The sequence below is a fragment of the Paralichthys olivaceus genome, chromosome 10 (assembly GCF_024713975.1).
Source record: "Paralichthys olivaceus isolate ysfri-2021 chromosome 10, ASM2471397v2, whole genome shotgun sequence".
NCBI classification, from domain to species: domain Eukaryota; kingdom Metazoa; phylum Chordata; class Actinopteri; order Pleuronectiformes; family Paralichthyidae; genus Paralichthys; species Paralichthys olivaceus.
The window spans coordinates 18241298-18265217 of NC_091102.1; the positions used below are offsets into that span (position 1 = coordinate 18241298).

At 37.0% G+C, this 23920-nt stretch overlaps 6 protein-coding genes across 6 annotated transcripts; all 6 read left to right on the plus strand.

Moving 5' to 3' along the window:
* The first annotated feature begins 4115 nt into the window (after positions 1-4115).
* LOC138411806 (olfactory receptor 5AR1-like) lies at positions 4116-5725 on the plus strand. The gene is made up of 2 exons (XM_069532809.1): positions 4116-5049; positions 5601-5725. The coding sequence occupies exons 1-2, from the start codon at positions 4116-4118 to the stop codon at positions 5723-5725; spliced, it is 1059 nt and encodes a 352-aa protein (XP_069388910.1).
* Positions 5726-9087: 3362 nt separating this feature from the next.
* On the plus strand, positions 9088-10445 carry LOC138411892 (olfactory receptor 11H6-like). The gene has a single exon (XM_069533330.1). It carries the CDS (start codon positions 9088-9090, stop codon positions 10018-10020), a length of 933 nt encoding a protein of 310 aa, XP_069389431.1. The 3' UTR covers positions 10021-10445.
* Positions 10446-13842: 3397 nt separating this feature from the next.
* On the plus strand, positions 13843-14766 carry LOC109631114 (olfactory receptor 5AR1-like). The gene has a single exon (XM_069532810.1). It carries the CDS (start codon positions 13849-13851, stop codon positions 14764-14766), a length of 918 nt encoding a protein of 305 aa, XP_069388911.1. The 5' UTR covers positions 13843-13848.
* Positions 14767-15669: 903 nt separating this feature from the next.
* Positions 15670-16659, plus strand: LOC138411879 (olfactory receptor 5F1-like). The gene has a single exon (XM_069533284.1). The coding sequence runs from the start codon at positions 15676-15678 to the stop codon at positions 16591-16593; it is 918 nt and encodes a 305-aa protein (XP_069389385.1). The 5' UTR covers positions 15670-15675; the 3' UTR covers positions 16594-16659.
* Positions 16660-20649: 3990 nt separating this feature from the next.
* On the plus strand, positions 20650-21582 carry LOC138411898 (olfactory receptor 11H6-like). Its single transcript, XM_069533344.1, has one exon. The coding sequence runs from the start codon at positions 20650-20652 to the stop codon at positions 21580-21582; it is 933 nt and encodes a 310-aa protein (XP_069389445.1).
* Positions 21583-22641: 1059 nt separating this feature from the next.
* On the plus strand, positions 22642-23574 carry LOC109631112 (olfactory receptor 11H6-like). Its single transcript, XM_020089710.2, has one exon. It carries the CDS (start codon positions 22642-22644, stop codon positions 23572-23574), a length of 933 nt encoding a protein of 310 aa, XP_019945269.2.
* Positions 23575-23920: the final 346 nt, after the last annotated feature.

Sequence of the window (23920 nt, forward strand, 5' to 3'; positions counted from 1 at the left end):
TGCCCTTCTCCTCTGAGTCCTGCAGCCAGGGCAGCGAAGTCGGAGTCCTGAGGGGAGCCATTCAAACGCTGGGAAGAGAGCATATTTTCAATGTTGTGTATATTTATTAAAGCCAGAATAATTTTACCATAAACATGTATCAAACAGTTTTGAAAATTATAAATCATGTATTTCCACTATGATAGAAAATAACCAGCAATGTCTGGTTGGAAGATGATCAATGTTATTAAAGCAAATGTTTGTCTGAAACTCACCAGGAGGGTAGACGAGCGATGAGGATTCATTGTAAAACACAGGCTGTCTCTGCTTTTTGTAATTTACACTTTATCAAAACTCACATTCTGTTTGTTCTCATAACATATGAAAAATAAAGTCTTACATGTCACCAACTACAAGCCTTTTTGCTTCATATCCAAAGAATCTTACAGATGTTTATAGTATTTGTTTTGTAGCAGTTGCAAAAAGTAAAAGTGCAAAGCTCCAGTAATGTTTTTGCTTTGACTGTTTCACTGCCTCCAACACCTGTGTTGTCAATGGGGCCACTATAGATTTTTGATAAATTGCGACATAAAACAGTCCTCATGACAGTAATTTGTAGTGAAGGCATTATTATGTGTATACATCAATTAAGAAATAGTTTGGTATTGCTGTTCAAGTAAATCATATACTTGTGTTTGTGGATTAAAGGTTCAGTGTGTAATATTTAGGTGAAAGGGATCTATTGGCACAAATTGAACATAAAATAACCCTCATGATAATGTGTTATATCAAAATTGTATGAATTGTAATTTTTTTTACCCCAGAACAGGCCCTTTATATCTAAATACTTTATATTTGCATTGAGGGAATCCTCTCTATGGATGCCGCCGTGTTTTTTACAGTAGTCCAGACTGGACAAACTAAACAACTTTTGAGTTTTTATGTCAACTGAAGCTACCACAGATTCTCTTTGACGTTTGGAAGGGGAAGGTGAGGTGAGGGGTATTCAGCTACAACATGCAATTTCACCACTAGATGTCACTAAATTCTACACACTGTACCTTTAAGTACTAGAGAAATAATGTGTTATGTTTAATGTCATTAAAAGCCACTGAGCAGGTTGGTCTAACTAGCTACTAACAGGCCACAATGGTCATGCATGCTATCAGGGCCATGTCATCAATATAAACTAACATGGGTGACTTTTTCCACTAAAAGTGTAATTGGAATGAAAAGAAACTAGTTTGTATAAATAATCATTCACTGTTTGTATCAGAGTTCAGGAATCTAACTCAAACTGATTCAATACCTACCTATGGAATCTTTTACATGAATCTTTTGGAATTTGAATGATAACTCATTTACATCCATAGTTTCATGTATTACAAGTAGAAAACCAAAACTTTGAAGCATTCTTTGTGATTTTTTTAACCATATTTTGTGGACTCATCTCATGATTTATCTAGAGACTAGGGATCTGCTCTCTCCTGTTCATCTCATCTCTTATTCTGGATGTCTTGTTCAGGCTTTAGTAATGTACTCTTACGTCTGCAGTGAACTCTCTTTTCTTGCAGTGATGGCATATGACAGATATGTGGCTATATGTCGACCACTGCAGTATCACTCTGTCATGTCAAAGCAAAGACTTATCAAGTTAGTGTGTTTCTCCTGGTTCACACCTTTCTGCATTATGGGCACAAATATGTGTCTGAAAAGATTGAAGTTATGCAGCCCGTATATTGCCAGACTTGTCTGTGTGAATTGGACCATCGTTGTGCTTGTATGTCTCCTAGCTGAAACTTTAGTTAACAGCATAATTGCATATATCACAATACTCATTTTTCAATTAAATTAAATATAAATTTCATGGCTGAGATCACATGTTTTTGTTTACAGCTCTTATCAACGCAAACTCTCTTGAAATCTTCGTCTTCCACTTGTGAGGCACCACTTTTGCATCCAGAGATATTTGTTTCGTTTTACCCTTTTACATATCTGTGTCTGTCACGAGTTAGAAGTGTCAACAACCCCTCTGCTGGCCTCACTTGCTCATACCCTGCTGTGTTGAAAGTCTGCAGAAAATCCAGAGGCTCTCACTCTGACATTTGCACTCACACTGCACAGGATTCCCAGAGTTCATTGCATGTCTGAAAGCAGCTAATGGCTCCTTTCAGAGGAGCTGATCACAGGAGGTTGGGCAATTTGAACCAAGGATATTTGGTGATAGGAGTTGACAGTGACATAATTGTTGACAGTGTTGAAAAGAAGTTAAAGCTGAGAGACACGATAACCACTTTTAAGTCTAAAGTCTGGACCCACAATGGTTTTGACAACATCGATGGGACAAACAAAATCCATAAGACTACACTACATGTAGTACCTCTGTGGTGAAAGTAAGGCACCAGCAACAACAGGAAAAAACCCACCTGAATGACAAGGGACAGTGCAGCTTCTATACTGGTCTCTAATTTGGTGTTTTAGGCCAATGCTGCATTACAAAGCTGTGTGCAGCGACTCGCTTGCAGTATCGCACACTCGTGTAATTATCCATAAAGTTTTTACCATCCATGCAGACAGCCAAACCTGATAGTTTCACCTGCAGTTGTGTAGGCACACCTAAGTGGCATGCTATGTACTGTAGTTCCCTCTCTTACACAAGAACTTGTCTTTAACACTTTCGTCTGACTATCTGTCACTCTGAATCTGTTGCACACAATGCACCATTGCTGCCACCATACATTGACAAATTTCAGTGGGAAATGAGGAGAAATGGAATTTAAAAAATGATGGATCTACCCATTTATTCTCACCTGCTCCAAAATTGAACAGGTTCTTCTTTGGGTCATGTCACACCCCATCGCAAACCTTCATGGGAATAGGTTGAGTAGTTTTTACATCATCCTGCTAAGTAACAAACACACACAGATGAAAACATAACCTCCTTGGCAGAGACAATAAACCTATGGCCTTCTTCAATCCTGGATTAATAATGAGTTTAGAGAAAGGAGGAGAGCAAGCAGATGGAGGGATCATAGGTGGAAGCCAGAAAAATGACAGCTCTTATCTCAAACACTTTCTCAATTTCAATCAGGACACATTTATAGAGAAAACTAATAAGAATGGGTAATTGTGAATAGGGGAATAGTCTTTGGTTGGTGTCACGGTGTCATGCACTTGCCCTCCTCCCTCCTCTGTGTTTTTGTAGGAGTTAATGTTGACTGAATGAACAATGATTGGACTGGAATGCTTGGTATATGTGAGTGTGTGATTGGTATGACATCGGCACCTACGCCCTGCACCACCATGAAAGAAACATCACACACTGCAGAATGCTGCAGCCAATGGCTCTGGATCAGGAGGAAACATCCCAACTGGGCCCCAAGATGCTAGGGACATGCACCCAGGTCTGTTAAACCTGTGATGGGCCTACCTTAGAAGAGTCTTGTGATTAAAAGGCAGATACACTTGATGACACTTAGATACACAACTGAAGACGTGTCCCTCACATCACATCATTACTAACATCCACTGACATCAACTGGTGGTTGGTGTTAATCAGTGTGGTAGAACAAAGGATATTCTCCATCTTGTGCTATGTTCTAGAAAGTGACAGAGTTTAGTTTAAAATGGCATAGAGGTAAAAGGTCTGATCTAGTGAGCGGGCCACGTGTCTTTCATATTACTGCCATATAAGCCAGTAGTCACATTTACCTTTAGCCTCAGCGTACCCTCAAATACGGCCTGTATCATTGATTACAAGGCCAAAACACTTGATGACTCTGAGGTGCACAACTAAATTTATGTCCCTAACATCCGCTGGTGGCCGATAACACCTGCTAACATCTACTGGTCACTTTCTTGTCCAATATTCCAATAAAATATTGCAACTTCTTTTGGTGCAACAAGCTCTCCATAGATGACCTCTGGTATTACCTTGGTAATTTGGTAAACAGCTGTGCGTGCGAATAGATGCTTAGTGATGAAAGGGTTTCCAGACCACTGATTGGTTGGTTTTAATTCCCAGTTTGTTGATACTGTCCTCAGACAAGATACTAAGTGAGATGAGGAGACAGACCTTGTGTGTTAGTCAGGGAGGTATACTACAAAGGGAGGAAAGTACAGTTTTCTTTCTACTCATGATGGATAATGTCTCTGTGATAACAATATTCTACCTTTCAGGTTTAAATGAGAAAATGAGCCACAGGTTTATTCTCTTCTTTCTCAGTTTGTTGTGTTACTGTGTCATTTTGCTGGTAAATATAACTCTTATTGTGACCATCATCTTGGATAAGAACCTCCATGAACCAATGTATATTCTGTTGTGTGCATTTTGCATGAATGGACTTTATGGAACAACAGGTTTCTTCCCCAAATTTCTGTGGGATCTGCTCTCTCCTGTTCATGTCATCTCTTATTCTGGATGTCTTGTTCAGGCTTTAGTAATGTACTCTTACGCCTGCAGTGACCTCTCTTTTCTTGCAGTAATGGCATATGACAGATATGTGGCTATATGTCGCCCACTGCAGTATCACTCTGTCATGTCAAAGCAAAGACTCATAAAGTTAGTGTGTTTCTCCTGGTTTATACCTTTCTGCATTATAGGCACAAATATTTGTCTGACATCCAGACTGAAGTTATGCAGCCCGTATATTGCCAGACTCTTCTGTGTGAATTGGATCATTGTTACACTTGCTTGTTTCCCAGCTGAAACTATGGTGAACAGTATAGCTGCATATATTACAATATTACTTTATGTATCTCATGGTGTATTTATAGTTTGGTCCTACATACATCTCATTAAAACATGTGTAAATTCTAAAGAAAACAGGGCAAAGTTCATGCAAACATGTGTGCCACATTTACTCTCCTTGATCACTTTTCTTTTCACTATACTTGTTGATGTTATGAATATGCGTTTTAGTTCAAAACAAATACCTCTACCTCTAAAAAACTTTGTTGCAATAGAATTTCTTGTCATACCTCCAATCATGAATCCTCTCATTTATGGTTTCAAATTGACCAAAATTAGAAACAGACTTAGCAAAATGTTTTACTTAAGTAAACTGTTAAGTTTTGGTGTACATTACAGAAACACAAAACCCTGTTTGTAATTGAATACTTTAAATATGCACTGCTGAACCAGCTGTTATTTTGAAGTTAGTTACATATTGAATTTTTTTTCAGTTAAAATTGGTATTGATGTGTGTAAAATATTCTTTATGCTCAAGGTTTAGGGTGATGAGTCCTGTGCCTCTTTTTATTATATATATATTTTGCACTGTATTACCATTTTGTGTTTGATTCCCATTCATTTAAATATCTAGTCAGATGTAATATTGTTCGTTGTTGATGAATTATGTGCACATTTCATAAATTTAGTTATAAGGAAACTGATCTGTTAGTTGGTATTAAGATATCTTTGTATGAAAAAATAAAACATTGAGAAAAACAACACCTACTAAAGGAGAGAGAGAAAAAAGTCAATGGCCAACCTTTTCATTTAACACAGAGGTACCTGGTAAACATAGAAACATACATACCATCAAATTCATTGTAATAGTTTATTCCAAACATACACACAGATTTCAATAAACAATACCATTGGTCATCAATTGCCACAGTGGCGCCCAATGTCGGGTTCCACACAGCCAGAGACGAGGTCCTGCAGGCGGAGATGGCGTTGGTGCGAATGGCAGAGGGTACCATGTACCAGGAGCATGCAGCGGAGAACAGACGGCGGCTGTAAGCTCTCCAGAGGCAGGCAGAGAGCTGCACAATGTGGGTGGAAGGTCAGGCCGGATGGCTACTTGGCTCAGAGAGCATCTCCACCTGTACCAGAGGAATAATCAGCGCATTCGAGGGCTGTTAGCTGATTGATCCTCTGGAACAAAAGGCAGAGCCCGGCTGAGCTGTAAAGCAAGCAACCTGAAAACGTTATGTGACGGACAATTAAAGTTTGAGTTCTGAATTTATGTTTGCTCGTGTCATTAATAAAGAATAAAGATGCTGAAAAGTGACTGGATTGTCTCTGGCTGTGATTGGGACATACCCGTTGCATCGTCGATTGCCACAGTTTGCTTTGATGAATGTCTTTTTAGAAGAACATTATTTTATCAAACACTTTTTGTTTATCGAATGCTCTTTACACTAAGTGCTTCTTTTTTACTTGCTACCTAAACTAATGAAAAACATAATGGGAATTATGTTCATCTGATGGCCTTGTAAAATGTTATATGACAGGAATAAATGCATTTTTGAAAGTATGATTTTGGACTTCAGTGAAAATCAAAAGTAAAATCAATCACTTTTATTCAAATATGCAAAAGGGAAATGCAAAAACTGCTTTTGACTTAAAATTATTAATAGCATTAGTTTTAATCTGTTATTCACATTTATACATATGACAGATTGTTTTAGGAAAACATCAGGAGTGCAAACAAACAAGTATTAATCTAGAGCTGGTTTTATTCCCAATCACTGTCTAAGCATCTTCATTGCCAGCAGTGTTTTACAAAGTCTCATCATCATGATTCTTCTGATGGAACCATGCACAACTTTGTCTTCATCTCAGGCAGCTTCCTTTCAAATGATCCCTTTAACATGTTGTAATAAAAATATTTGACTTTTGTTCATTCTCCATGTTGATTATTCCCAGAAATTAAAAAAGGGTTGTATAAATAAGGCAGGAGACCAGCTTTCACCTCCTGTGAAACTGTTGAGAATCCTCACAGTAAAACTTTCATTTCACTGAGTCATTGTATGAGTCGTGCATTCGGGTCAAGTTGCTGCTTCAACTGTCACACAGTAGGAAGTAGAATGCCATGGAAGCAGCCCTATTAATTGGGTCATTTGGATATGAGGGAGACCGCATATCTATTTCATGAACTATTATTAACAACGTAGTTGCATTTATTTCAATATTCATTTATGTATCTCATGTTTTACCCTTTTACATATCTGTGTCTGTCACGAGTTAGAAGTGTCAACAACCCCTCTGCTGGCCTCACTTGCTCATACCCTGCTGTGTTGAAAGTCTGCAGAAAATCCAGAGGCTCTCACTCAGACATTTGCACTCACACTGCGGAGGATTCCCAGAGTTCATTGCATGTCTGAAAGCAGCTAATGGCTCCTTTCAGAGGAGCTGATCACAGGAGGTTGGGCAATTTGAACCAAGGATATTTGGTGATAGGAGTTGACAGTGACATTATTGTTGACAGTGTTGAAAAGAAGTTAAAGCTGAGAGACACGATAACCACTTTTAAGTCTAAAGTCTGGACCCACAATGGTTTTGACAACATCGATGGGACAAACAAAATCCATAAGACTACACTACATGCAGTACCTCTGTGGTGAAAGTAAGGCACCAGCAACAACAGGAAAAAACCCACCTGAATGACAAGGGACAGTGCAGCTTCTATACTGGTCTCTAATTTGGTGTTTTAGGCCAATGCTGCATTACAAAGCTGTGTGCAGCGCCATTTGCTTGATGGAGCGCACACTGATGTAATTATCCATAAAGTTTTTACCATCCATGCAGACAGCCAAACCTGATAGTTTCACCTGCAGTTGTGTAGGCACACCTAAGTGGCATGCTATGTACTGTAGTTCCCTCTCTTACACAAGAACTTGTCTTTAACACTTTCGTCTGACTATCTGTCACTCTGAATCTGTTGCACACGATGCACCATTGCTGCCACCATACATTGACACATTTCAGTGGGAAATGAGGAGAAATGGAATTTAAAAAATGATGGATCTACCCATTTATTCTCACCTGCTCCAAAATTGAACGGGTTCTTCTTTGGGTCATGTCACACCCCATCGCAAACCTTCATGGGAATAGGTTGAGTAGTTTTTACATCATCCTGCTAAGTAACAAACAGACACAGATGAAAACATAACCTCCTTGGCAGAGACAATAAACCTATGGCCTTCGTCAATCCTGGATTAATAACAATGATTTTAGAGAAAGGAGGAGAGCAAGCAGATGGAGGGATCATAGGTGGAAGCCAGAAAAATTACAGCTCTTATTGCAAACACTTTCTCAATTTCAATCAGGACACATTTATAGAGAAAACTAATAAGAATGGGTAATTGTGAATAGGGGAATAGTCTTTGGTTGGTGTCACGGTGTCATGCACTTGCCCTCCTCCCTCCTCTGTGTTTTTGTGGGAGTTAATGTTGACTGAATGAACAATGATTGGACTGGAATGCTTGGTATATGTGAGTGTGTGATTGGTATGACATCGGCACCTACGCCCTGCACCACCATGAAAGAAACATCACACACTGCAGAATGCTGCAGCCAATGGCTCTGGATCAGGAGGAAACATCCCAACTGGGCCCCAAGATGCTAGGGACATGCACCCAGGTCTGTTAAACCTGTGATGGGCCTGCCTTAGAAGAGTCTTGTGATTAAAAGGCAGATACACTTGATGACACTTAGATACACAACTGAAGACGTGTCCCTCACATCACATCATTACTAACATCCGCTAACATCAACTGGTGGTTGGTGTTAATCAGTGTGGTAGAACATACAAAGGATATTCTCCATCTTGTGCTTTGTTCTAAAATGGGACAGCGTTTAGTTTAAAATGGCATAGAGGTAAGAGGTCTGATCTAGTGAGCGGGCCACGTGTCTTTCATATTACTGCCATATAAGCCAGTAGTCACATTTACCTTTAGCCTCAGCGTACCCTCAAATACGGCCTGTATCATTGATTACAAGGCCAAAACGCTCGATGACTCTGAGGTGCACAACTAAATTTATGTCCCTAACATCCGCTGGTGGCCAATAACACCTGCTAACATCTACTGGTCACCTTCTTGTCCAATATTCCAATAAAATATTGCAACTTCTTTTGGTGCAACAAGCTCTCCATAGATGACCTCTGGTATTACCTTGGTAATTTGGTAAACAGCTGTGCGTGCGAATAGATGCTTAGTGATGAAAGGGTTTCCAGACCACTGATTGGTTGGTTTTAATTCCCAGTTGTTGCACTACTGACTTCAGACAAGATACTTAGTGAGATGAGGAGACAGACCTTGTGTGTTAGTCAGGGAGGTATACTACAAAGGGAGGAAAGTAAAGTTTTCTTTCTACTCATGATGGATAATGTCTCTGTGATAACAATATTCTACCTTTCAGGTTTAAATGAGAAAATGAGCGAGAGGTTTATTCTCTTCTTTCTCAGTTTGTTGTGTTACTGTGTCATTTTGCTGGTAAATATAACTCTTATTGTGACCATCACCTTGGATAAAAACCTCCATGAACCAATGTATATTCTGTTGTGTGCATTTTGCATGAATTCTCTTTATGGAACAACAGGTTTCTTCCCCAAATTTCTGTGGGATCTGCTCTCTCCTGTTCATGTCATCTCTTATTCTGGATGTTTTCTTCAGGTTCAGGTACTGTACTCATTTGCAGCCAGTGACCTCTCTTTTCTTGCAGTGATGGCATATGACAGATATGTGGCTATATGTCGACCACTGCAGTATAACTCTGTCATGTCAAAGCAAAGACTCATAAAGTTACTGTGTTTCTCCTGGTCCACACCTTTCTGCGTTATGGGCATAAATATTTGTCTGACATCCAGACTGAAGTTATGCAGCCCGTATATTGCCAGACTCTTCTGTATGAATTGGTTCATTGTTGCACTTGCTTGTTTCCCAGCTGAAACTATGGTTAACACCATAGTTGCATATATTTCAATATTATTTTATGTATCTCATGGTGTATTTATAGTTTGGTCCTACATATTTCTCATTAGAACATGTGTAAATTCTATAGAAAACAGGGCAAAGTTCATGCAAACATGTGTGCCACATTTACTCTCCTTGATCACTTTTCTTTTCACTATACTTTTTGACTTTATTAATATCAGGTTTGAATCAACATATTTATCTCAACCCCTGAAAAACTTTATTTCAATGGAATTTCTTATCATACCTCCCATTATGAATCCTCTCATTTATGGTTTCAAATTGACCAAAATTCGAAAGAGATTACAGGATGTTTTTACTTTTAAAACCAGTTAACGTGTGTGCTGTTTCACCTGTTGATGGCTTTTGTTACACATTATTTTCTTATAGAGTAACAACCGAGGGTTTTGCAGTTTCATCAAACATTAGTTTGGTATGCGTTGCTGAATGTCTATTCAGAAGAATGTTTGAACTTTACAAAGTTTGTGTTGCATGTTTTTGTATATACGTGTTTATGTGTGTAGGGTGATTAATCATGTGCCTCTTTTAAAATTGTGACCACTCTAAATTAAACATTGAATGGTAGCATTTCCTTTTTGTATTTACATGATTTCCACTCATCTGATGGTCGAGTCAGTTGCACAGTGATTCATTGTTGGAAACTTCGGTGCACATTCAGTAAAAGGATGTCATTAGATATATTCAATTCAAATTCAAAACAACTTTCTCCGTCACTGGAGGGCAATTGTACGGCACACAGAGCATGTCAAGACAAGGGAAAACAGGAAGGAAACAATGATGACATGAGTGCAAAGGAGTTGAACTGCCCTGGGAACAAAGGTTCTGCCCTTCTCCTCTGAGTCCTGCAGCCAGGGCAGCGAAGTCGGAGTCCTGAGGGGAGCCATTCAAACGCTGGGAAGAGAGCATATTTTCAATGTTGTGTAAATTTATTAAAGCCAGAATAATGTTACCATAAACATGTATCAAACAGTTTTGAAAATTATAAATCATGTATTTCCACTATGAATTTTTTTTTTATCATATTTTGTGACTCATGTTGTGATTTATCTAGAGACTAGGGATCTGCTTTCTCCTGTTCATCTCATCTCTTACTCTGGATGTCCTGTTAAAATGTCTTTTTTGAAGATGTTTTGCATTTTATTGAATAAAAATGAGCATTTTACTGCAAGGAATATTTTTTTTTCTAAGAATGATTAATTTTGTATCTCATTTTTATTTTCTGTCAAACTTGTTAAATCAAATACTTTACTGTACATATTAATTTATGTTCATAATTTATATTTGTATATTGGACTGCCATAAATGTTGCATGATAAATCTACTGATAGCCTTGCCACTGAGCTACTGGAAAAGCAAAAGTAACTCTCACAAAAATAGATCTTCAAAAACAGAGGGAGCTCATTCATTAATAACAAAATGTTGAAAAAATACAACTTCTGTTACTTAAGGGAAGCAGTAAATAAACACAACATATACATTTCGGACTTAAGTGAAAGTTGCTTTTCGTCTGACTCACAGGAAAACAAAAACGTAGTTTAAACTGAAGAGATCTTTCCAACTTTATAATAGAAGCAGTTCGCTGAAGCTGTAGCAATATAGATGAGAATAATTCCAGTAGTTTTAATAATAGTCTGTTATTTGCATTCAAACATTTGGCAAACAGAGGTGCAAACAAACAATAGAATCAATCTTGAACTGACTTTATTTCTAATCTGTCTGTGCATCTTCGTTGTTTCCAGTTTTGTGTTTTATTTCATCGTTTTATTATTTCTCTGATTTAACTAACAGCCGATTTTGTTTTGCATTTTCCTTTTATTTTATCCTTATTACATCATGTGATGAATATATTTCTCTGTTGTTCACTTTCCATGTTGATTATTTGTTGAGATAAAAACTTGCTGATTTAGATAAGGAATCATTTGAAGACCCAGTTATATGAGAAATGCCCTATTCATGCAGCTGAGTATTTTCCCTATTCTCCTTTCAGGTTGTAGTGACTGTAGCTTTTGAAACATTCTGTTTTAATTATCTAAATAATCTGTTAAAATAATAATAAATTATCTGTGGTGTAGCCAAAAGCTTCCATACTTGGTCTGATCTTTTCTATCTCTTGTCTCCTGCTAAACAACATTTGGAAACATTTCTTAAAACCATTATCTGGGTGATACAGAGATCTAGCTCCTCCTGGAGGCGTATCAATACAGCACACTAACTAACCTCAAGCTCTGGTTTCAAGACAGCAAATCCTGAATGGCTGCAAACTTAAAATCTGACTTTTCTTTGGACTAGTGGAACAGACAAACAATTATTTCTGCCAAGCATGGCCCTCATGGCTTCCTCTGTTAAAGTACAAGCAGAAACTTTTGTAATCAGTGTGAATGTATTCATAATTGATGATTTGCTCTTTGTATCTGATGTCACAACCCAACTCAAGGCTAGGCAAAGTGGGGGAGGCCACACATGAGTATAACCTAAAAATAAGTTTATTTAAAGAAATGCACACTAAATGAAAAATTTAGTAATCAACTAAAACCGAATTCTGTGGAAGTCATGGGGGAGAGGGGGACTGGCTGAATGTCACCAGCGTATTTACTGCAGCCAGACAAGTGGAGGTGAATCTCCCAACAGGCTCCTGCAGAGAGGCCGGCTTTGAGAAGGTCATCACACTGACCTGGAGAAAAAAAAACTCTTCCCTTATCATAGCATCCCACCTTAAAGACTGCAATTCTTTACATATTCAAAACAGTTCTTCTTGTTTATCTTAACTCCAACTGGTAAGATATGCAACAATAAGAGCAAAAAGAGGAAGCACAATTCTCCCATTACTGCCTCCACACACATGTATGCTTTCTCAAAAGAAGAAATGGCAAATATGTAACATCTGTCTCAAGTTGGGTTCATGTAGAGCTGGGGGATATGGAAAAAAATTTGGTTAATATCAATATATATATATATATATATATCGAGATTTAAATCAAATAACCCGAAAATAAATGTTTTGCACATTTGTGTTAATGTACAATGTTCTTCTTATGTATTTATGTATTTTCTTATGCAAAAAACTGATGTTACTTGTTCGTACAATCATCCTGAGCCAATGCACTTTACTTGTAACATTTCATACAAACCACTACAGTGAAAAGGTTTATAACATGTACATACTCAGCATTTGTTTTATTTTATTTTAATAACATTTTTCCATTGCCTTTTTCTATTTCTTTATTCTGGGGTCTACCTCATTGTGACCTGCTGCTGTAAAATCCGATTTTCCCCGGTGTGTGGCTTAATAAAGTTTTTATCTTATCCTATCTTAAATCAGCGCCACTGCTCTGAGGTGCATTACTCCCCTGGTCAACAAGTGACTCCGCTCCTCTGATGCTTTGTAATCATCACCCTTAGAACTGATCTTTATAAAAACCTGCTGAATTCATATTTATGTTCCTGGATAAACGGGGCAAGTTAAAACACTGCGAACTTCTGTCTGTGGAAGTGTGTGTGTGTGTGTGTGTGTGTGTCTGCTCATCTCTATCAATGTTATAACAACATGTCTAAAATTTCTATCGAGGAAAAGTTATACCGCGATAATTATCGATATTGTTTTATCACCCAGCCCTATGTTCAAGTCTCAAAGTTGTTGATTCAGATGCCCCAGAGAGCGAGGCCCCAACTTCAACTCTTTTGTGTATTACACCAGTGGCAAGACATAATGACACAATGTGATTTAGGAATGGATGCTTTAGGCTTAACTATCCAATTGGATGTAACACCTACATGCAACATAGAGTGACTGCAATTCTAGCCATTCATGGAGGTGCTGTTAGAATGGGTGACACAGGGTGAGGGAGATATAAGGAGAATGCCGTGAGACGTCTTCAGACTTGAGGGTGACAATTGCTCATGTTACTCTGGTAGCTGGTATATTGCTCCACCTTCTGGTCTCCTTGATGCATCAAGTCTATATTTAACTCTTCTGCGTATCAGCTGCCGCCCAAGTTCTCACCAGCTTCCAGAAAACTTCCATAGCAGTGCACTGCACTTCAAACAAAATTAAACAAAAAACAGTGAGATGAGGGGACGGTACCTGTGTTAATTATGGAGGGATACTACCCAAGGAAAAAAAGGAATATTGTACTTCTACTCACAATGGATAACGTCTCTGTGATTAAAATATTTTACCTTTCAGGTTTAACTGAATCAGTAAACTACAGGTTTATTCTCTTCTCACTCACTTTATTGTGTTACTGTGTCATTTTGCTGGCAAATCTTTCTGTTATTGTGACCATCATCTTGGATAAGAACCTCCATGAACCAATGTATATTCTGCTGTGTGTATTTTGCATGAATTCACTTTATGGAACAACAGGTTTCTTCCCCAAATTTCTGTGGGATCTGCTCTCTCCTGTTCATGTCATCTCTTATTCTGGATGTCTCATTCAGGTTCAGGTACTGTACTCATTTGCAGGCGGTGATCTCTCCATTCTTGCAGTGATGGCATATGACAGATATGTGGCTATATGTCGACCATTGGAATACCACAATATTATGTCCAAAAAAAATATCCTAAAGTTAGTGTGTTTCTTCTGGTCCACACCTTTCTGCCTCATGGCCATAAATGTTTCTCTAACATCCAGACTGAAGTTATGCAGCCCGTATATTGCCAGACTCTTCTGTGTGAATTGGATCATTGTTACACTTGCTTGTTTCCCAGCTGAAACTATTATTAACAATGTAGTTGCTTATATTACAATATTAATTTATGTATCTCTTGGTGTATTTATAGTTTGGTCCTACATATATGTCATTAGAACATGTGTAAATTCTATAGAAAACAGGGCAAAGTTCATGCAAACATGTGTGCCACATTTACTCTCCTTGATCACTTTTCTTTTAACTTTATTTTTTGACTTTATTAATTTGCGATTTGGTTCAAAATATTTACCTCAGCACCTTCAAAACTTTGCTGAAATAGAATTTCTTGTCATACCTCCCGTTATGAATCCTCTCATTTATGGTTTCAAACTGACCGAAATTCGGAAGCGATTACTTGTTTTTACCAGCTGATGGCTGTTATTTTGAAGTTAGTAACTTGTCATATCCTCTGACTAACAAACTGAAGTTTTGCTGTTGCATCAAATATACATATGATAAGATTTGAATGTCTTTTTAGAAGAAAGTTTACATTCCATTGGATTAAAAATTGTATGTACAGAATGTCTGCTGATTAACCGTGTGTTTTATATAGTACTACTTTAAAAGATGATAGAAACTTTCTAAAAGATTATTCTGCATTGTAACATTTTCATTTTGGATTTACATGATTTCCATTCATTCGATGGTTCTAGTCAACTACGCAGTTATTCACTTTGTTTGGAAACTTGTCAAAAACAAATACTTTGCTGTACATATTAATATGTATGAATGTATTTAGGACATAAATTGCTTGCATGGCGTGTCTTTCCTGACTTCTAAAATGCCCCAGAGAGCGAGGCCCCAACTTCAACTCTTTTGTGTATTACACCAGTGGCAAGACATAATGACACAATGTGATTTAGGAATGGATGCTTTAGGCTTAACTATCCAATTGGATGTAACACCTACATGCAACATAGAGTGACTGCAATTCTAGCCATTCATGGAGGTGCTGTTAGAATGGGTGACACAGGGTGAGGGAGATATAAGGGGAATGCCGTGAGACGTCTTCAGACTTGAGGGTGACAATTGCTCATGTTACTCTGGTAGCTGGTATATTGCTCCACCTTCTGGTCTCCTTGATGCATCAAGTCTATATTTAACTCTTCTGCGTATCAGCTGCCGCCCAAGTTCTCACCAGCTTCCAGAAAACTTCCATAGCAGTGCACTGCACTTCAAACAAAATTAAACAAAAAACAGTGAGATGAGGGGACGGTACCTATGTTAATTATGGAGGGATACTACCCAAGGAAAAAAAGGAATATTGTACTTCTACTCACAATGGATAACGTCTCTGTGATAAAAATATTTTACCTTTCAGGTTTAACTGAATCAGTAAACTACAGGTTTATTCTCTTCTTTCTCAGTTTGTTGTGTTACTGTGTCATTTTGCTGGTAAATATAACTCTTATTGTGACCATCATCTTGGATAAAAACCTCCATGAACCAATGTATATTCTGCTGTGTGTATTTTGCATGAATTCACTTTATGGAACAACAGGTTTCTTCCCCAAATTTCTGTGGGATCTGCTCTCTCCTGTTCATGTCATCTCTTATTCTGGATGTCTCATTCAGGTTCAGGTACTGTACTCATTTGCAGGCGGTGATCTCTCCATTCTTGCAGTGATGGCATATGACAGATATGTGGCTATATGTCGACCATTGGAATACCACAATATTATGTCCCAAAGAAATATCCTAAAGTTAGTGTGTTTCTTCTGGTCCACACCTTTCTGCCTCATGGCCATAAATGTTTCTCTAACATCCAGACTGAAGTTATGCAGCCCGTATATTGCCAGACTCTTCTGTGTGAATTGGATTATTGTTAGACTTTCTTGTTTCCCAGCTGAAACCATTGTTAACAACATAAGTACATATATTACAATGTTAGTTTATGTATCTCTTGGTGTATTTATAGTTTGGTCCTACATATATCTCATTAGAACATGTGTAAATTCTATAGAAAACAGGGCAAAGTTCATGCAAACATGTGTGCCACATTTACTCTCCTTGATCACTTTTCTTTTAACTATATTTTTTGACTTTATTAATTTGCGATTTGGTTCAAAATATTTACCTCAGCACCTTCAAAACTTTGCTGAAATAGAATTTCTTGTCATACCTCCCGTTATGAATCCTCTCATTTATGGTTTCAAACTGACCGAAATTCGGAAGCGATTACTTGTTTTTACCAGCTGATGGCTGTTATTTTGAAGTTAGTAACCTGTCATATCCTCTGACTAACAAACTGAAGTTTTGCTGTTGCATCAAATATACATGTGATAAGATTTGAATGTCTTTTTAGAAGAAAGTTTACATTCCATTGGATTAAAAATTGTATGTACAGAATGTCTGCTGATTAACCGTGTGTTTTATATAGTACTACTTTAAAAGATGATAGAAACTTTCTAAAAGATTATTCTGCATTGTAACATTTTCATTTTGGATTTCCATGATTTCCATTCATTCGATGGTTCTAGTCAACTACGCAGTTATTCACTTTGTTTGGAAACTTGTCAAAAACAAATACTTTGCTGTACATATTAATATATATGAATGTATTTAGGACATAAATTGCTTGCATGGCGTGTCTTTCCTGATATCTAAAACAAAATGCTAAAAGTTACATCTTCTGTTACTTAAGAGAGACCCAGATGTTCCCTGAACTGATTAAGAGATCTTTAATGACTTTACAGTAGAAGCTGAAACTATAGCAAAATAAATAAAATGTATTTCAGTAGTTTTAGTATTAGTCTGTTATTTGCATTTTAACATTTAAAAGAATAAATATTGCACTGACTCTATTTACAATCTGTCTGAGCATCTTCATTGTCTGGAGTTGTGTTTTACACAATTCTCATAATTTTATGATTTCTCTGACACAATCAACAGTAAAAAAAAAAAAAAGGATCTCAGGATTTGTTGAGATTTTAACAGTGTGCATATTGTCTAATCTGAAGTAATCTGCTAAATGTAACATTGTAATGTTTTTAAGAGAAAAGACATTTATGGCGAAGATCAGTTACATTTCAGGGCATTAAAGCAAAAGCATGGAGCCATAAACATACAGCATATAAATCACTATTGAACATTGTCAATCAAATTCTTACACCATATTATATTTGGGTTTTTAGCTATACGTAGTGCTTGATTACACCTGCCTGCTTTCACCTCTGCAAGCAATTGCTTTTGCATCCAAAGAGGTGTCATGTGGAAGAACTGATGAATAGCAATCCATCTGTTGATGAATAGTGTTGAAGGTTCAATTATTGTAAAACCAATATCATTATTCAAGACATGGACATTGATAACCAGGATGTAGCTGTCTACAAATGATGTACAATATATATCCTAAGGAAAAACGTACCATATGTTGTCATACACACAAAACAAAATTTCCTATACCACAAAATACAATTTCAGGTTTAAAATATAGTGTGTTCTGATGCAGATTGATTTTGTCTCTACCTTACTCAATTTGATTAATGACTGGTCTTTCCTTATATTTCAAAATATTTGTGATGCAAACTGATGGATCAATTAATCAGTTGATGTCCCCAGTGGACTTTTCAGTAATTGCAGTGCAAAAGTAATTCTAATGTATCCATGGAACAGATTACTTAATGACCCTTTGGAAATTTGACATGGGCTGCCATAGATAGGTATTCACCTATCTTTCAAGCCAGCCAGTCAAAAATTCCTCACGACCTTGACTGTTGATTACTTAAATCTTATCAGTTCATCCATGAAGTTTGTGAGAGCTCTGAGCATTTTCTAAAAAAGGTGCCAAGCTTTTGTGCCTTTAGTGATAGTACAGTGAAGGAGAGACAGGAAGCAGGGGGCAGAGAGAGGGGAATGACACGCAGTAAAAAACCGGGGCCCGCTGCAGCGAGGACTGTAGCCTCTACACATGGAGTGCCGGCACAACCCACTACACTACCAGGCACCCCTGAATGTCTTTAAAACACTGCTGAGCCATCACCATCGAACTCTGGACACATAGCCAACATACAGTAGCCATCTTGGATAATGTTTCAGAGTGTAATTATGCTCCTTCTAGGGGATTCAAAAGAGCGAGGGCTCGAGCATCCCCGAAAACCTTACCGTATGCATAACAAGACTGGATGTCCAGATGTTCTAAAGGTTTAGGCTGATTAATCTGTGATTAACCAGGAGCCTCCTTTTTATTTAGTACTACTGTAAAATGATATTGATCATAACACTTATATATGAATATTGTAGTAACATTACAGTGATTCATTATTTAGAAATTAACTCAGGAAATTTGTTAATTGACTTTGGTGTACATATGAGTTCTTAAGAATGCTTATTGTCTTTACAATTTGGGTTTGGTATTGGGTAACAGGTATATAATCTGTTACCTTTGCTACTGAGGTGCTGTGCATGCACAAATAGCAAAACACTTGACTTGTAAAAGTAGACAGAACTAATGAATTAATGCTCAACCTGTTGAACTAACATTTCACCTAGTAAACCTTTTCTGCTGTCACCTGGGAAAGAAGCATGATTGAAACAGTGGCTGCAACAACAGGCAGCCATTTTAAGGATGTCATGATCGAGTGTTGTTAATGGTGAGGTTTTATTTTGTAGTTGTTTGTGTTTTCACTGAAATGTGACACTGTTTAGAAAGCTCACTGCAGATCTCTCGAAGTGTTGTGGTTCATCAGATGCATTGCACATGATGCAGCAGTCAAAGGCCTCTGCCATTTACAATGCAGGGATATGACTCCCATATCTGTGTGTCATTTAGCAACCGGTGCTGTAACATGAGGACATCTGCTTGACCACACTCTCTACTGCATTTGTATCGAATTGCTTAAGCCAAAATATCATGGAATTGTGAGGGACAACAGAATTAGATCCATTGCTGTATTCCTGGATATTTTGTTTGATAAAATCATTGTCGGTGCAACGATGTGCAAAATACATGTCGATTTATATTGTGTTATAATTGCCAGATAAACTTTGAGATGGAATTTAGAATTTGATATATACTGCGTTTAAATCTGCAGTTAGGAGGTTATGTTGTCATTTGCAATGTTTTTTTGGTTTGCTTTTGTGTTTCTATGCAGGATTAGGCAAAAAATACAAGGTCGAATCACAGATTACATTAACAGGCAGATCCAGGATTTTTTTTTTCACTTTTTAATGTTTAATTCGATGTCGCAATAGGGGGGGGGCAGACAGTCACAGCAGGGGACCTCTGGGCTCTTGGGAGGGTGGAGGAATGCTTTACCTGTGAAGAAATAAGACAATGCCGAGGCCCGTAACAGAGTGTTGTCATGTGTTTCATGTTAGAGGGTTACTGTAAGTACAGTCAAGCATGAAAATATGCTAGGACACTATTCTGTGTCTCAGAATTTTTTATTTTTGTTGGTCTTTCATAGCCTCTTAAACAGGAGTGGAGCATAGTGGCTTGATTAATTAAAGTTATGCCATCCCTAATCCAAAAAAATCCGATGGGCATTTTTGGACATTTCCACACCTCATACTTCAGCAAACCTGTCCGATCGTTAATCCAATCAACTTCCTGCAGCAGTAAGACTAAACAACCAGCTCTGCTCCCAGTCAAAACTACATGCACCACCATTATGAACTGTACTTTAACATGTTTTAGTCTCAACTGTGCAATAATCTCTGTTCTATCTTCATCTGTCTGTGCAATATAAACGATTCATGTGAAATTCGTTCACTGTAAATATCCTCACACTATATTTCTTCCTGTCTTTACACTGTATATATACTTGTTTAATTACATTCACATGTTTCTATATTTCTTTTTTTTTTTTTGATCTTCCTTACACTAAAGTATTGCATGTTTCTTATTACTCGCTGATGTTTTTTGACTCTTGTTGCCATAATACTGAAAATTCCCCCTTTGTGGGTCAATAAAAGACTTCTTATCTTATCTTATATTCAAAGTTTGTCATTCTTATCTCAAATTATTGACAATGTTAAACTGTGGTTTATATAGCAGGTCTCTAGCATACTATAGAAAATTTGTGTTTTTAGAATTAAACAGGAAGTACTCTTAACTGATAAGTCTTTGGCTTTGTTGATTACAAGTTAATCACACAATTGTATATTGACTTTTTTTCTGAACGTCAATTGGCTGGTTACAAATCCCACCTCCCTCCCTGCTGTAGTCCAAGATATTATAAGCAGTGCGACCAGAGAGCAGACAGTGTCAGGGACTGAAGTACCTTTCACACAAGAAAAACAAGGTTTCAAAATATGATGGAAAATATTTCTGTAATAACATTGTTTTTTCTTTCAGGTTTAAATGAAACAAAGAATCAAAGATTAATTATATTCTCTATCACTTTACTGTTTTATTGTGTAACTTTGCTGGTGAATATTTGTCTTATTGTGACCATCATCTTGGATAAAAATCTGCACGAGCCATTGTATATTCTGTTGTGTGCATTTTGCATGAATGGACTTTATGGGACAATCGGATTCTTCCCCAAATTTCTGTGGGATCTGCTCTCTCCTGTTCATGTCATCTCTTATTCTGGATGTCTTGTTCAGGCTTTAGTAATGTACTCTTACGCCTGCAGTGACCTCTCTTTTCTTGCAGTGATGGCATATGACAGATATGTGGCTATATGTCGACCACTGCAGTATCACTCTGTCATGTCAAAGCAAAGACTCATAAAGTTAGTGTGTTTCTCCTGGTTCACACCTTTCTGCATTATAGGCTCAAATATTTGTCTGACATCCAGACTGAAGTTATGCAGCCCGTATATTGCCAGACTCTTCTGTGTGAATTGGATCATTGTTGCACTTGCTTGTTTCCCAGCTGAAACTATTATTAACAACATCGTTGCTTATATTACAATATTAATTTATGTATTTCATGGTGTATTTATAGTTTGGTCCTACATATATCTCATTAGAACATGTTTTAACTCTATAGAAAACCAGGCAAAGTTCATGCAAACGTGTGTGCCACATTTACTCTCCTTGATGACTTTTATTTTTACTATGCTTTTTGATATCATGAGTATACGATATGGTTCAAAGAAATTACCTCAATCTCTTGAAAACTTTATTGCAATGGAAATTGTTGTCATACCTCCCCTTTTGAATCCTCTCATTTATGGTTTCAAGTTGACCAAAATCCGAAATAGATTTCTGAGTCATATTACCTTCAGAATTAAATGAAATACAAGAGTCTAACAAAAAGCTTACATTTGATGTCAAATCAGCAGTTTCTATTGCATTTTTATTCTGTATCCATAAGAATGAAGGTATTTTGTGTTATTTTTGTGTATAAACTCTGGTACTGTGAAATAATTTAGCATATTTCCAATATTGTCATTCATTGTAAAAATTATGGGCATTTAAAAATATATATATATCAATATTTGTATTGAACATATGGCACAAAGTATACATATAAAAGACATTTTAACAGAGAGAATCATCGTTAAGGAACAATGCTAATTATGGGCATTTTTGGCCATTTCCACACCTCATACTTCAGCAAACCTGTCCGATCGTTAATCCAATCAACTTCCTGCAGCAGTAAGACTAAACAACCAGCTCTGCTCCCAGTCAAAACTACATGCACCACCATTATGAACTGTACTTTAACATGTTTTAGTCTCAACTGTGCAATAATCTCTGTTTTATCTTCATCTGTCTGTGCAATATAAACGATTCATGTGAAATTCGTTCACTGTAAATATCCTCACACTATATTTCTTCCTGTCTTTACACTGTATATATACTTGTTTAATTACATTCACATGTTTCTATATTTCTTTTTTTTTTTTTGATCTTCCTTACACTAAAGTATTGCATGTTTCTTATTACTCGCTGATGTTTTTTGACTCCTGTTGCCATAATACTGAAAATTCCCCCTTTGTGGGTCAATAAAAGACTTCTTATCTTATCTTATATTCAAAGTTTGTCATTCTTATCTCAAATTATTGACAATGTTAAACTGTGGTTTATATAGCAGGTCTGTAGCATACTATAGAAGCTTTGTGTTTTTAGAATTAAACAGGAAGTACTCTTAACTGATAAGTCTTTGGCTTTGTTGATTACAAGTTAATCACACAATTGTATATTGACTTTTTTTCTGAACGTCAATTGGCTGGTTACAAATCCCACCTCCCTCCCTGCTGTAGTCCAAGATATTATAAGCAGTGCGACCAGAGAGCAGACAGTGTCAGGGACTGAAGTACCTTTCACACAAGAAAAACAAGGTTTCAAAATATGATGGAAAATATTTCTGTAATAACATTGTTTTTTCTTTCAGGTTTAAATGAAACAAAGAATCAAAGATTAATTATATTCTCTATCACTTTACTGTTTTATTGTGTAACCTTGCTGGTGAATATTTGTCTTATTGTGACCATCATCTTGGATAAAAATCTGCACGAGCCATTGTATATTCTGTTGTGTGCATTTTGCATGAATGGACTTTATGGGACAATCGGATTCTTCCCCAAATTTCTGTGGGATCTGCTCTCTCCTGTTCATGTCATCTCTTATTCTGGATGTCTTGTTCAGGCTTTAGTAATGTACTCTTATGCCTGCAGTGACCTCTCTTTTCTTGCAGTGATGGCATATGACAGATATGTGGCTATATGTCGACCACTGCAGTATCACTCTGTCATGTCAAAGCAAAGACTCATAAAGTTAGTGTGTTTCTCCTGGTTCACACCTTTCTGCATTATAGGCTCAAATATTTGTCTGACATCCAGACTGAAGTTATGCAGCCCGTATATTGCCAGACTCTTCTGTGTGAATTGGATCATTGTTGCACTTGCTTGTTTCCCAGCTGAAACTATTATTAACAACATCGTTGCTTATATTACAATATTAATTTATGTATTTCATGGTGTATTTATAGTTTGGTCCTACATATATCTCATTAGAACATGTTTTAACTCTATAGAAAACCAGGCAAAGTTCATGCAAACGTGTGTGCCACATTTACTCTCCTTGATGACTTTTCTTTTTACTGTGCTTTTTGATATCATGAGTATACGATATGGTTCAAAGGAATTACCTCAATCTCTTGAAAACTTTATTGCAATGGAAATTGTTGTCATACCTCCCCTTTTGAATCCTCTCATTTATGGTTTCAAGTTGACCAAAATCCGAAATAGATTTCTGAGTCATATTACCTTCAGAATTAAATGAAATACAAGAGTCTAACAAAAAGCTTACATTTGATTTCAAATCAGCAGTTTCTATTGCATTTTTATTCTGTATCCATAAGAATGACGGTATTTTGTGTTATTTTTGTGTATAAACTCTGGTACTGTGAAATAATTTAGCATATTTCCAATATTGTCATTCATTGTAAAAATTATGTTTTACATGTTTGAGTCTCAGCGGTGCAATAATCTCTGTGCTATATTCATCTGTCTGTGCAATATAAACGATTCATGTCCTACATACAGTATATCTCATTAGAACATGTGTAAATTCTATAGAAAAAAAAGAGCAAAGTTCATGCAAACATGTGTGCCACATTTACTCTCCT